Source organism: Aulostomus chinensis, chromosome 19, assembly GCF_037954235.1.
Source record: "Aulostomus chinensis isolate RoL2024-O1b breed Wild chromosome 19, RoL_Achi_v1.0, whole genome shotgun sequence".
Taxonomy (NCBI): Eukaryota; Metazoa; Chordata; class Actinopteri; order Syngnathiformes; family Aulostomidae; genus Aulostomus; species Aulostomus chinensis.
In genome coordinates this window covers 5,738,305-5,753,397 of record NC_141338.1, presented here as the reverse complement: position 1 = coordinate 5,753,397, position 15,093 = coordinate 5,738,305, and the positions used below count along the sequence as shown (strand labels likewise).

The window sequence follows — 15,093 nt, the reverse complement described above, 5'->3', positions numbered from 1 at the left end:
GTCCCTGGCTCAAATGACTGTGTTTTATGCGTTTAAGTCTGATGTACAATGTTGAACCTGTCGCTGACACCTTTCACTGTTCGTTGATGTCAGTGCTCGTGCTCTGGGCTCTTCCTCAGTGTTCTTCTTGCTCATCTTCCTCTGTTTGACGGTTCCGCTGTCTGATTTCCCGCTTGGTTCCTCTGTCAAACCTTTTTTGGAACAATGGCAACAGAAAACAGGTGTGTGTTAAAGGGATAGAGCACTGCAGGGATGACAGATTTTTGTAGGCCAACCCAGAAGTCAGCATCACCAAAGGATCCCTCCACCAAGAGCCAAAGGCTTTTTTTTTTATAGATTTACAGCCAAAAAAAACCTCTGTCAAACACGCTTTAAAGAGACTGACACATTTATTCAAGAAAATAACCTTTACAATTTAGCACTGCATCATTTTTGGTGTGTAAATGAACTGACAAAGCTACTTAGTTAGGCTGTAAACAAACTACATCGCAGACACGACTTTAATGTCACCGCAGCTACTTCACAATGATGTTTAATGTCCCCCCAGCAACTTCTGTTGTCTCGCTTAGCCACTCGTTAACATCCAAAAATTAAATTAAATCAAATCAAATTAAAATAAATGGGAAGAGGAAACTAATTTCAAATTTGTTTGCTGGTTTTAGGACACATTTCTATATCTCTCTATTCTGTTGTTGTATATATACTTCTTCACTCTACTGTGAGGGAGATGAGACACAGAGAATAAATCTAAAATCTTAAACTCTCAAACTAGTGCTGTAATACTCATTTCATTAACACTGAATTTGCTCTCGTGTGCAAAATTCCAGTTTACCCAGAAGCTCCTTGCGAGTGCGGCTAGCTATCTCTTTGATCTCCATGCGGGACAAAGAGAGCGAGTGTGTGGCAGAGATGAGGGGAGTCGGGGGCACCATGGTAGGGGCCGGCGTCGTCAGCACCTTGTTGACCAGGGGGGACTTGAGGGGTCTTTCAATGCTGCGGCCCACCAAGTTACACAGAGGGATTTTGAAGATGTGTTTACATGCTGTTTCACCTGTGCAGATGAAGGAAGCAGAGGAAGAAAAAGGAGCAGAGGGTTGAAGTTAGGAAGGTTGGGACAATGCAGATGATGATGATCGAGAATATTAAACATGGAGGTGAATGTGTGGAACTGAATGAGAAATGTATGACATCCGTGAGGTTTTTGCATGTTTAACTCATCATTTACAAATATGCAAACACAACACATTGAAGATCAACACTCAATCAAGAACTGTACTGTTGCATATTACGGCTAATTGTAAAGACATAATTTGACATTTCTGGAAGTATGCGCAGTTGGTAGCTTAGCAAGTGTAGCTTAGCTTAGTTTAGCTTAGCCAGAGACTGTTTAAAATTAAGCAAACCACTTATGAAAACCTGAATAGGGAAATGTGTGGTGCTAAAGCTGGTGCTCTATGTGTCTTCAACCATTACTTTCACAGAACTAGGCTGTTATCTGTTTCCAGTCACTGAGCAAAGCTAAGCTAGTAGCAAATATCTCTATACTCATGTACAGGCTTGAGAAAGGTATTCTTCCTCTCACGTATTTCCCAAAAATGTCATTTAAATGGCTCTTAGCGGTTCATTCAGGCACCCTCTAATATGCACACAGCTCCCATCAGCAAGCAAAGCCTACTGCCAACATTGTTACAAGCACAATGTGAACATGGAAAGTTAGTCCTTGAATGCTCTCTTACAGACGTATTTCCAAATTGCTAAATGTGTCAACAATAAATTAAAGATGAAGCAAAAAATGTGATGGATAGCAAACCTAAAGCTAAAGAAATGTAATATCTCTTTTTCAGCCATTAAGCAGACTGTAAATACTAAAAGTCTTTTCGAGACACATTCAATGATTTATTTACTTTTAACATATCTGCCCACAAAGCTGCAGTTCCACACTGTGCCATCGGAGGGCAGTATTGCAGTCCAGCAGCCCCACACTGCTCCAGGCTGGAAGTAACAGGGATAAGATGGAATAAATGTGGAGGCTTCGCTGCACAAAGAGGACCGTCTCATTGGAAATGTCAGCGGGTGAGAGGTGAGTAAAGAGCCAGAGAGAAAATTAGAGGGTCACTGTTGATGTTTGGCAGGTACACTGTGTTAGCGTTGTTACAGACCCTCCTGTCCTTTAGCTGCGCTGTCGTACAGCAAAAATGGCAAGAAACTAAAAGTGGAAAAAGCATGCAGTTACTGGGAATACATCATCACAGAGATCAATATATTCCACATGCGTCTCTGGACCAGGGGAAGTGTCATCACACTGGCAAAGAAAATATTAGGATATCTTGGAGCACTAATTGAGGTAAAATTCTCCATACTTGTTTTGCTGCAGGTCTCTTAAAGCCAGTGGAGGTAACAGCATCTTGTTCACATTACTGATGCGATTACATCACATGAAACCCTCCCCAAGGAGCAGATACGGCAGGCGCACAGGCAGTTAGAGGATGGGATTTTTGTCAGCACCCCCTCCTCCACCTTCTCCACCCCCCTACCTCCTCCCTGCCTCACCCTTAGATTGAAGCACCGCTGTTTGGACTTGGGATCGAAGAGAGGGCTGACAAAAGTCTCCATGGCGACAGTGCAATCTGTAAATCATGCTGCGGCAGACGTGTCTTCTCCTTCCCTCTTTCCCTTTTCTCCCTCCTTCTCTCTCAACCTCCCACTTGTACACAACCCCCTCCTGCACTCATACATACCTTCTCTGCATCTCATCCCCTCTGTTATTTCACCATCTTGATCGACGTTATCGCCCCTGCCTCACTCTTTACTTGCCATATCAACTTCTCTCTCTCTTTCCCCCTCCCATCTCATTCTCTCCTCACACATATGCTTTAATTAGTTAAGGCAGAAGGGGGATGGGGAAGACATATTGTTCACTTAACATTCAACCAACGTCCAAGTCAACATGCCGCCTTGTAGCAGACAGGGTGATACACTCTGGGAGCACGTGCACGTTAGTGGGGCGGCATTATGAGCGTTTTCATGAACTGAGTTGTGGGAGAATCCTGCAGTACCTTCGGCATCCTTAGACATGTACAGGGAAAGCTTGGTACCATAGGGGATCCGTATAGAATCTGAACCAGGGACGAAGAAGAGGGTTATACAAACTGATCACACACACACACACACACACACACACACACACACACACACACACACACACACACACACACTAACAAACACAGTATAAACAAGAGGTTGACATTAGGTGTATGAGTCCTGGTGATACAGAATCACGCAGAAAAGAAAATGAACTTGACTAATTACAACAGGCAAACCGTTTGGTTAGGCTTAATGGGACAGGTAAATATCCGCAGGAGAGCTACATTACCAGGTCGTACTAATAATTATTTTCCTAAAGCCTCCGCTTCACTGCAGCCATCACAATTACATGAATGCATCCGAGGGCAACTTTCTGCCCCTTTTAACGGCTAAAAAACTAACGAGCTGACATCGTCATCATCCATCAGTCTGCTTCCTCACTCTGAATGACAAACCTGTATTTCATTAATACTAACAGCTGTGCATCACAAATTTGCCCTGATTCAGACAGTTGTATCAATCTGGAGGAGGTCAGTCAGGAGGGAGGACTGAATGGTCAAATACAGAATGAAAGATAGAGGAGGGAGTGAAAGTGGGCTGGAGGGTGGTAGGGAGGAGCTCCTATTGATCCTCAATCATCCTTGAAAGCATTCTGTGCCTCTCAGGCCACTTATTGTGTCCCTTGAATGGAGGTGGTGGTGGTGGGAGGTATATGGGTGATTAGTCCATTCTCCTTTTGTAATTTGAACAAATTTTGCTTGTATTAGCCCTTTAACTACAAATTACATTTACATAACTGTCGACCTTTTTCCACACGACTGGTTTTAGATTGAATTCCTACCTTTGTTTCAGCCATAGGTCCCCATTCGTTTAACTACAATGAAAATTAAGCTGCCAATCCTTGGAAGTTATGAAAGATGGGTAATCCATCACAGAGAACATTTTGCAATCAGTACATTTTTTAATATAATTTATTATTGCATAAAAATGCAGTTAATATGCACGGTGTGCTCAAAGCAGAGATGGGGTCTGAGACGTGGATTCAAGTCGCATACGTGTGATTCGAGAGTTGACTCAGACTCAAGCGATGGGACTCACTAACAATCTTAACTTGGTGCATTAACATTTACCAAGTACCTGATGAGCGGAATGTTGTTCCCTCGTATGTGTACTTACTTTAAGTGCTAAAACATCCCACAAATTATGAAGAAAAAAACTGCGAGACACAATGTTTGGCTCCTGTATCTGAAAAGGTCTGTCGGTATGTGATGTGAACGCTAACACTGAAGTTTGTATATACGTTTAAGGTTTGCTCAGCTGCACATTAGCTATTTGTTAGGTTTCTACTGGCTCTGCCGGAAGTTAACCTGACAAGGTTGGTGATCGCTGAACACTTTTCAAAGATGAGTGATTTCCGGTGTTGGCTTTGTCATGAGGACTATATTTCATCCACACTCCTGAGTTAGCACTCGCTAGGTAAACGAAGAGAAATGCATAGTGGGGGGAGTTAATATTTAACATTTCTGGATAAAAGAGGGGAAATGGCTAAGGACTTGACTTGTGCTTCAGATCTAAAATTCTATACATCTGATTGAAAGACTGGACTCTTCTGGACATTTTTATGTTACGTTGTGTAGAAAAACCCAATGACACTATGAGTCATGATAATATTGTAGAAAATAATTCTAAAACTCCTCATACTTGCATGGTAAAATGTCATAAAATGAATCAAAGAGTTGCTCTAAGATAATTTCCATACTGTTCTAAAAAACTGATCAAATGGCTGCATGTAAAACAAGAACTGAATTCATCTTCTGGTTTAATTTGACGAATGATGTCACAAGATCAAATTAAGAATTACCGACCGGCTCAGTCAGTGTCGTGATCATAAACAAGAAGTTATAGGACAGAGACCTCCAGCATGAATAGCAAAAATAATACCCTCATTCCATTTGTTTTAAGAAAGTACAACGCTAAGAGATGGTGACATCATAGTCATGAAGATGCAACGAAATATCATTCTCTAGAAAACGATGAGTAAATGTGGGGAACTACCCCTAACCCTGGAGGAGGGAGGCTGCCATTCCATGGATCTTTCTGCTGAGGTAAGATTATGCACTGGAGCTCGGGGCAAACACAGTAGCATCAGTGTCAAACATGTCTTTGGGCAACATTGACATTTTAAAAATCTTTTACTATGAAAGCAAAAATGTCAACATCTTCTGGTATTTCTCTGTGCGAGGCTTACCGTCACCAAGTGGCGAGGGGAACACGGGCATCTCGTAGCCAGTGGGAGTTTGCGGGGAACTCTGGGAACTGGTGTCTCTGGAGCTGCAGTTGGATGCTGAGCTCACTGGAGCCGACGAAAGGAAATAGATGTCTGACTGTGGGTGGAAAAACAGAAGAACGAAGAATGAGATTAATAGAGACTGTGAACATGTAGAGATGCTGGGAAATTTTGAGAGGAAAGGGACAGAAAGGATAGAAGCAAAAGGCGGACAGAAAAATGAGAAAACAAATGAAGAAAATATGACGATGGAGAAAGGAAGTATTTGTTTTTTGCCAGGTACACAGTGGTCTGTTTTAAATTATCTGTGTGTATGAATTATGTGTGTATTATTGCTTTGTAGCCATGCAGATTGCCAGACATATTTCCCACCGGGGTAATAAAGATTGATTGAAATGAGAGAGCTGAGACAGCGACTTCTATAACACAGAGTGAGGCCTTCCACAGCTAAACTTGGCTCCTGCTATAGTGAAACTGTGATTTTGAAAGGACCCGTATGATACATGTTCAATATCTTCATGAAAATGAACTCAAGTTTTATTGACAAAATGAAAAAAAAAAAAAAGGTATTTCAAAATTAACGTGTTAAAATAGAGGTGAGATCGACGGAAACGTCAGTCAAATGTTTGATGAACACCAGAAACATCAAGAGAAGCAGTCTAATCAGGTGGGTAGGCATGATAACAGGTCGCGCGTAGATCAAACTGACCCGCGAGGAAGCCAACTGTAGCTCTGGCACCACTGCCGTGTACACAAGATTGCCGTTGACCACCAGTCGAATCTCAATGGAGTCCGTTGTGAAGGCCAGGATGTAAGGAAATGCACAAACTGCAAAAACAAGCATATGATTAAAACCAGTGACAGCACTTTCACAAGGAACACAATACAGTGATGAAGAAATCTAGAAATACCACATGACACTCGTATGCCTCTCAACGTCACAGTGACATTTATCTTTGAACCCCAAAAATGGTTTTAGGTCTCAGTGAACGTTTTTACTGTATTTGAAGAAATGCCTTAAAGGCTTTCCAGAGACACAGCACTCATGTGAGGTCACAGTGACCGTGACCTCTGACTTCCAAATTCTCTTCAGTTCGTTTTTCAGTCCTAATGGATACTTGCGCCAGATTTGAAAAAAAAAAAAAAAAAAATCTTCCCAAGATTTTCCTGAGATGTAACATTAAAGGGCATGGTACGTCTGTCGGTCTTTGTATGTGCAGTCCCCCCCTCTGAAAACCCTATGCTTTGACATGGAAGCTGTTAAAAAAAGCAAAACAAGGAAAACACTGACATTTGCAGTACATGAAAAGCCAATGAATTTTGCGCTAAAATATTCATAAAAAATATAGAGGGCAATAAAAAGCAGGCGCCAGTGTGGAGGTATAAAAACCTCTTCCAAAGTCTATAAAATATTTCCTGAAACATGACGGAAAATATCCAGAGACAAAAAAAAATCTCATGACGGACTGTGTGACAGTCATATTTATGAGAACATATGTAGTACACTGTAAGCCTGAACTAAGTGTAGCTATTTAATCTTGCCTGTTGCGTCTTATTTTCTGTCAATAGAATCTCATGGTTTGATGAATGAATTTAGTGAGTGGGCCTAATTCACTTACTCCATATACATAAATTGTATCTTAAAATTGTGATTTCTGTGCTGATAAGGTGAATAAGGATCCTAACAAAGGAATAACTCATATGTTCCAGTATATTTCTGTTATTACTTTGCACGTATTATTATGATTATTGTGAGGTTAAGTGTGTGTGTTTTTGTGAATGGCAGGTACATTAATGGAAGAACAGCATCAAAGACCGGTAACATGATGCTGTCAACAGGCTCATGATTGCCACTTTAGTACAAGATGTGTTCATTTCATCTCCTTTCAAGTATGCATGTGCACATGTGCGCACAGATGCACACACACAAAACAACACAAATAATCACACAGGACATTGTGTGGCTACACATGGTGTTTCCATGGAGACAGCAAGCTCTGGCCAGGCCAGCAGCATGGGCAGGGTGGGGTTGTTTCCGGGGTAACCTACCGATAGCATTCGGCATCTGGTTCCAGCTGAAGTGGAAATCCGAGGTGTTGGACTGGATCATCGGTGTGGAGCCGTTAAATGGACAAACTTTCTTATAATAACAAATATCTGTCAAAGACAGAGAGGATTAAAAATCAAGTTAAATTATTCTGTTTACGGTTTTCTCTTTCATAAAAAGGATGGAAAGTATATTTCTGTTGTAACACCTGTTTGGGCTATCGCTGAGAAAAAATAAACTAAGATAGATGTTTGCTTTTTCAGCATCCATCTCAGGCTCTTTATATTCTGGAGCAGTCTGTGTTTAATTTTTATTCCAGAAAGGCGCGTGGCAACTGAAAACATTAAAGCTCAGTTTTGACAGGAGAGAGAGAGAGAGAGAGAGAGAGAGAGAGAGAGAGAGAGAGAGAGAGAGAGAGAGAGAGAAGCCTGGATCAAATCACATCTAAAACATCTGGAGACTCACAGTTGTAACACAACAGCAGGCCAGCCTCCCCGTCCTCATACACATCAATGGCTGCTACAAAATTTACCTGCAGGCAAAGACAAGAACCAAGATCAAATATGAGACACGGGTTTTTAACAATAAAAGGTATTGGGGCTTCATGACACTGTTAAATCAGCTGAGAGTAACCGTTATTAGCCATGACAGTGCACATTACCAGGTTGCAAAATATAACCTGTTGACTTGTAAATCTGTACTCTTGAGTGACAACTCCCTTTGGATGACTTGTAAACTGTGTGCTCATATTCATAATCCATACGCACAGATTTTTAAACTATGCATACAGAGTTGCAATCTATGTCAATGTTATTACAATCAGTGCTCCCAATTTCCCAATCTACAGCCGTAAAATTTGTCTAAGAACATATTTAAACCATGGCAGCAGAGGACAACTTCCTTCAGCAAGAAAAAATTCCAAATAGATCAACTGTACCTCATTTAAGGGCAGATTTAATGCATATAACCTGGGACTGTGATTTGTGCCGTTTGTTGTTTGTCTGTCTGCAGGATTACATAAAAGTTATGTGGCATATTTGCACCAAACTCAGTGGAGGGGTGAAGCACGGGCAAAGGAAGAACCCATTAAAATTTGGGGCTGATGAAATAAGTATAAGGAAAAATTGCATTTCTTTTATTATTGGGTTTTCCCCGGCTGAGGTAAGCTCTCTGAGTGTCCTCTCGTAGTGTTTTCTATTAGACTTCTCCAGCATACTCTGTAATTTACAGATTGCAAATCTGCGGCCTCTTGATAAAATTATCTCCTCATTCTTCCTGTCATCAGCCTGGTAATCAGAAGGTAAATGAAGTGACTAACTGGGGCAACTGAAGGTTTTGGTTCTGCTCAAAACATATAAAATGAAAGCCAAATGGAAAAAAAAAAAAAATCTCAGAAAACCAGCATTTGAACATTGGGCCTCCTGACCCTGTTGGCGTCTACATGGTGAAGCCGGTAAGCATCCCCAGTGCTCTCGTTGATCAGGTCAAACTGATGTTTGTAGGCTACACAGATCATATTGTCATTTTCCCCCGTCGGTCCGTCCACCAGTGACATCACCACTGGCGGGTCACATAGACAGATCTCCTGATGGACAGACGTACATAAACAACAACCTCAGTATTCCACATTCTTTGAATCACTCATTAATCATTCACTCAATAAAACTGTAAGAAATGATATAAGATTATTTCTAATCTTTTGTCTGGTGATAAGTGCAAAATCCAAAGTATCAGCTCAATAAAAAAAAAACACCATCAAATCTTCACACTTCAGACTTTGGAATAATTAAAGTTTTTATTTCACTTTTTAACTGTTGCCACTTAATTTTATCAAATTATTGACAATTAATCTGTTTTCATGAGAAACCAGAATCAACTTTGTATTGTAGGCTAGTTTTCATCATGACTTCACTGATGAATGTTTATTCACTCATGTAGAGTTTGTTGTACCCGTATATACTGAAACTCCTCCACCGGTGAGTCTGCTCCTGTGGCGAAGGCACTGAAGCCTTCGAAACGTTTCCTGGTGATGAGGAGGAGTTTGTTCCTGATGGCTGCTACTATCCTCAGCTCTGAGCTGTGGTGGGTGTTGATAGAGTACAAATGACAGCCTGGAACGTGGGGTGTGGGGTAGGAGATGGGTGGGGTGAAGATAGAGAGACAGAGTACATTGGAATTGTGCAGCGCTGTAGGTGCTGTTCCCTGGCACCGTCCCAAAGATCGATACATCCAGTCCAGTTCAGACAGCTGGCAGAACACCAGCGGAGGGTCAAATGTTGTGTTTCAAATTTTAAAAATTATGCTATCAATCCTGATCCTCTCAAGAGGATTAATGGTAAAAAAAGAAAACTTGAATTTTAACTTTTTCCATTGGCAGTTTTTTTTGACTTATTGCAAGCAAAAAAAAAAAAAAAAAAGATTTAGTTTATGGTGTTGTATGAAAATTCATTTAACATTTCTCAAACGAGATCCAGTCTAAAAGCAAGTCCTCAAATCTCACTGAAACGCTGCAAGACAGAAGATCCTTATACTAAAGCTACAGCGCAATATATTTTCAAATAAATTGTGTACATTCAAGGCCTTGGCTCATCGCCACATGGTAAATCTCTCTAAATTTGTTCTCCAAATGATTTTGCTCACTTGTTGTAGGTTAGGTAGAGGTTTAATCTGCTCAATTTATGTAGAGGAAGTGTCTAAAATTGGTACGATGTTTGACATGCTCTTATTTGTTAGAAAATTCTGTGTATAACTAAGAAAGTAGGGTAGGTAAATGTACCTGCTAGAATTCAGGGGGGCGTGTGATGATGCTGTGTGTGTGCGTGTGTGTGAAGTGGAATTAACTCCTAATTTGACCTGAAGCAACCTCAGAATGTGCAAGTTTCATTGCTTGCAGCACATCAATAATATTCCAACAGATGAATACAATCCTGCGGCGTTTGCATGTGTATTCCTGCATTTTATATGTAGTACCTTTAGTTTTCTCCAGTTTATTCTCCCGGCAGTCGCACTTGCCTCTGACGAGCTGCCTCTCCTCTAGGCCTCTCTTGAGCATGCTGAGTCTGAACACATAGAGCCGAGCGTCCTTCCCTGGGAACAAAAGCCCCTTCTGTTAAGCATGGTTACTCTTCTCTTCTCTTGCTATTTAGTTTTTTAAATTAAAAAAATATATATATTTTTGCATCCTCCCACAGCAAGACAATGCTGTTGTAGTGCAGGAGGATTAGTGGAAGGCTTCTTGAAGCTTCATCAAAGCCCACACACACACACACAAACACACACACACACAAACACACACACACACACACACACACAGAGTTATGAGAAATGCTTGCACTGCCATCACATAATCACTATCAAAACTGAGTTAACCCTGTTTGTCAATATTAGGGTTAGCTAATCATCTGCAGAGCAATTGATTACACGCTCCTCTGGTTGAAGCAGATACACGAGCTGTGTTAGTACATTTCTTGTTTATACTACATGGTTTTTATTCTTCTATGCCCGTATGTAGCATTTTATCGGTTACTCTGTCACACTTTTACAGTCTTTCTCTAGTCACAGAGTCAATCTGTTCCCTCAGGATAAACAGACACACAACCCAGACGGGAATTGTTTCTCTATAGGTCAGCGTCCTCAGATCAAAGCGAGAGATCAATGTGCTCACTCGGCCAATGGAGGGGAGAGGGTAAATATCTACTCATCAACAGAGAGAGAGAGAGAGAGAGAGAGAGAGAGAGAGAGAGAGAGAGCGAGAGATGGAATAACAGAGAGGAAATGCTCGACTGTTCTGCTGCACGTGAATAATAAAAGGATGACAAAGGATGGTATCAAAGGAAGCTCTATCGTGAATGGAAGAGGGTATGAGCAGTATCCTTTTCTTTATTCTCTTTGTGGTCTAAACCCAGATTCCCAAACACTGGTACACATAGTTACGCCAAAAAAAATCTATCGTTTCCTATCAAAATCCTCCATTAAAAAGAAACTTGTGTTTTGTGTTGTATTCCTTTAAAACCTGCTTCTACTCTTCCTCTCTAATTGGATCTAACACATATATATCTATGGCCAGGACAAACAGAGCCAGTGCAGCTTATTAAAAATGCCACTCTGCACTGCTGGTGGAACGCATCACTCATGTCTCCAGTGTGTTCCAGGATTAAAGAAACACAGCAACTTTTGGCATACCTCGTACCAAGTTTTTTCAAAGCAAATTTAAGGACAACCCACCAAGTTCTATCCATCCAGGCTAAGACTGCTTTAGATGCATCTGATGACTTTTGAGATGACTTGCGTCCGCTCCACTGCTAGCGCCCATTGCAGCAGAGCTAACAAGCATTCAACCATCCACTGGGAGTCAGGATGGCTATCTGCTTGTCTGGCTCTAAAAATAATAAGTATACATAAATACTAAGTGCATTTCCCAAGTTCTTTTATTGCTGCAAGTGGTTCTTCTTGGGATACTATCTCAGTATGTCCGGTTATTCCTGGGTAAGGAAAAAAATAAATAAGGCCCTTTACAAACCAATAACTTGCTCAAATATTGATTAATGGTTGACACAACCTCACCCCGTGACCCTTGGAGCAGCAGAAACTGCTGGCGGATGCAGGATTTCAGACGAGGACCCAAAATTCTGACAGACAAAATATTTGCTCCAGGGTGTCTCGTTCCATGTCTGACAGGGCTAGTATTAAGAGGGGCTCGGGAGGGGGGGGGGGGCTTAGCCACTGGTGGTGCATGTGCAGCTAGTGTCAACATTGACAGTGCAGATGGACCCATATTCATCACCAGTATTGAGCCTGAATTGATGTATCATGCTAGTTGAACATTTCTGGACTGTTTAGCAGTAGGTGGCTGAGAGCATCACCATTAGCTTCAAGCTATATATCCCGAACTGGCTCTTTCTGTGCCCTGGAGTCAGAAAGAAGTAATGCAGGAGGGAAAAAAAAAAACCCTCTCCGAGCTAAAGACACTTTCATGGGGGAAGTGGGGCTTTCCGCCTACCTTTGTCAGCTCTGGTGATAAGCAGGTCCTGAGGCTCGAGAATGTGCATCTGCTTCACCACCATGGTTTTGTCAAACACCTGCACCGGGGGCAGAGTCTGCGTCTCTGAAACACAAGACATTACACCCAACACTCAAAGAAAAGGTCAGATATGTTGTAGACAAAACTGAAACGTACGTGCAAGCGAGAAACTGATCGATGACATGGCACTCACCAGTGTTGGCCAACGTTGGATCAGGGCCTGAAATGTGGACAACATTATCATCATCATGTTAGCTGTCGACCTTGACATTCTGCTGAGTGCACTATTGAATGGGTACGGATGAGTGGCTTTATTTTAGAGAACATAGGCAAGTATCGATTAGGATGACCTCACCATCCAGCAGCATAACCCCCGCTGCGTCGGTGGCAACCAGCAGAGACTGACCCCACGAGTCAGCGCACACAATCTCGTAGGGGAAAGTGCTGCAGTAGGACTGGGACTCCCATGGCTGCGGCGTACAAGTCGATACAAACAAATAAGACACGTGTTGGATAAGCTGACAGAAGAATAACGGATCCAGTGTGGTTGACAGGTTATTACATCTCCTTGATAAAAACAAACAAACATTTTAATCAACACTGTTCATCATTATCCTAAAATGAAACAGAATGAATCAGATTGAAGCTCTACACAGAGAAAATAATTCATTCTTGAGCCCTACTGATGCTGAAATTTTGGGGCTGATGCTGATTTTAGAGAATAAAATAATGTAGATATCAGTACTTGGCTGAAAATTGCATATATAATATAGGGACAAGTGAATATAACAGGGATGAATGAATTATCTGAATGATGTGACACGAATCACACTTGTTTTTAAATACCAAAACACATCATCTATTGAGAAAATAAGAAATAAACAGTAATTTTTATCTTCTTACTATACTCAACTCCTTGCCCACACACACACACACACACACACACACACACACACACACACACACACACACACCTGACAAATATCTAACATAAATTTTCTATTTTCCCCTCATTTCTAAAAAAAAACAAAACAAAAACAACAAAACTTTTATCCAATATTTTTTTCATGTGATTGAAAAAAACGTTAAAGTCATGCCTGTCAAATTCTTGTAAGAAATGTGTTAAAAAAAATAATTTCCCAAAAAGTTCTATCAAAATAAATGTTATGGCAGTTTTCTTGAACATAGGTGTTGGCATTTGATGAGTGATTATGTGCGGGTGATGGTCTCAAAGAAAGCAGCTCACCTCTTTTCTGCACAGGCCAGTGGTAACAAGGCTGGTAGGGGCGTCTCCTCTTACGATGGTCTTCAGCTTCAGAGCCTAAAAAACCCATGACATCATACATGACACACAGAAGTGACACCTGCTCCGACTCGTGTGACATGTCCCGCCTTGTGTTACCAGAATTGTACACCTCTGTCACCGCTGTGAACCCTCCATCGACTGGATATTTTACATCTACGGTATATAACATCCTGGCTGGTACCTCACAGCAGCAGCAGTGTTGTTGAGATATTTAAAGCTAACTTGAGAACTTTAATCTATCTTTTAAATGAATTTCATTGATTTTACTCATTTATTTATTGTCTTAAACATTTCAGCTTGCTTTATTCTACGTTTATAACTTTATTTTCCTTTTTAAACAAATCACTTAAGAGCATCTCCTCTTTTTATGTATCAAATTATGTTTCCATTCTACATTTCATCCTCCCTTTTCTTTTAATACTCAAAGCTTTAATCATGGTTTTAATCACTTAAAAAAAATCACAATTTTCCACATTTTATTTAACATTTTGCCTTCTTTCATTTTAACACTTCAGTTGTTTTTACCCACTTAATACATCTCTCTTTTAGTAACTTTTTAAATTTCATACATAATTATTAATTTATTACTCATCTTTTAATCCTCCTGGGATTTTTGTTTTGCAGAGTTTATTGTGTTGTATTGAGTTTGTATTAAAGTACAATATAAATATAGACTGATTGTAGCTGACTTAAAATTTAAAAAATGTGTCTTTTACCAATGCTTGGGAGAGTTGGACATCTTTGGTGGACTTCAGGACAGCACTATTTTCCGCTTGTTTATTATTACATTAATAATGGACCCTGCATCACATCAAAATGATTCAGCCTTTCTTGTTCCTTTGTGTTCTTTTAGAACGCAGATACTGAGAACCAATAAACAGTAGAGAGAGCCGCTCTCCACAGATCGACAAGTTTTAATCCAAGAGATGAAGTCTGCCTTCACCATTTACAAATCTGCATAAATAAGCAATCTTGAGATAATGAAATCATTAACAGCTCACAGTGGTATAACCAACTAACTATGGCTCCACAGCACAATTTATTTTGCCATCTGTGAGAAAATATCCATAAAAATGCATATTCATACCTATCAGGTATCCGTGAGAACATGGAATCATTGTGTATTAAGTGCATGATGAGATAAAATGAAGAGAGTCAGTTCAGGACAAATGTCTAACCTACAGGAAAAAAAATAGATCAGAATGACTCAGCATTTCCACCTTCCTTTGTTTTCAAGCTTTATTTAAGTTTTTTTTTTCTTGCTCTCATTTGTATTATTTCAACCCTCACTTTTCCTGGACATCCATGACAGAATCGGAGTGTTTCTGAACTGCTAACACGTGGACCTG

At 40.6% G+C, this 15,093-nt stretch overlaps 1 protein-coding gene across 5 annotated transcripts in view; it reads right to left on the bottom strand.

Annotated features, from left to right (window-relative positions):
* The window catches only part of garnl3 (GTPase activating Rap/RanGAP domain like 3), a 65,926-nt gene that overhangs the window by 2,672 nt on the left and 48,161 nt on the right, over positions 1–15,093 (bottom strand). For 3 of the 5 annotated variants that reach the window (XM_086187587.1, XM_086187588.1, XM_086187589.1), the window contains exons 17-30: positions 13,685–13,759; positions 12,794–12,908; positions 12,632–12,658; positions 12,418–12,522; positions 10,389–10,505; positions 9,369–9,529; positions 8,845–9,003; positions 7,884–7,950; positions 7,421–7,528; positions 6,081–6,199; positions 5,333–5,468; positions 3,057–3,116; positions 833–1,051; positions 71–191 (exon numbers count right to left, since the gene is read on the bottom strand). In XM_086187587.1, coding sequence (XP_086043713.1) covers positions 71–191; positions 833–1,051; positions 3,057–3,116; positions 5,333–5,468; positions 6,081–6,199; positions 7,421–7,528; positions 7,884–7,950; positions 8,845–9,003; positions 9,369–9,529; positions 10,389–10,505; positions 12,418–12,522; positions 12,632–12,658; positions 12,794–12,908; positions 13,685–13,759 — 1,589 coding nt within the window. The remainder of the gene's footprint in view (positions 1–70; positions 192–832; positions 1,052–3,056; positions 3,117–5,332; positions 5,469–6,080; positions 6,200–7,420; positions 7,529–7,883; positions 7,951–8,844; positions 9,004–9,368; positions 9,530–10,388; positions 10,506–12,417; positions 12,523–12,631; positions 12,659–12,793; positions 12,909–13,684; positions 13,760–15,093) is intronic. The other 2 variants (XM_086187590.1, XM_086187591.1) reach the window with 1 other exon arrangement.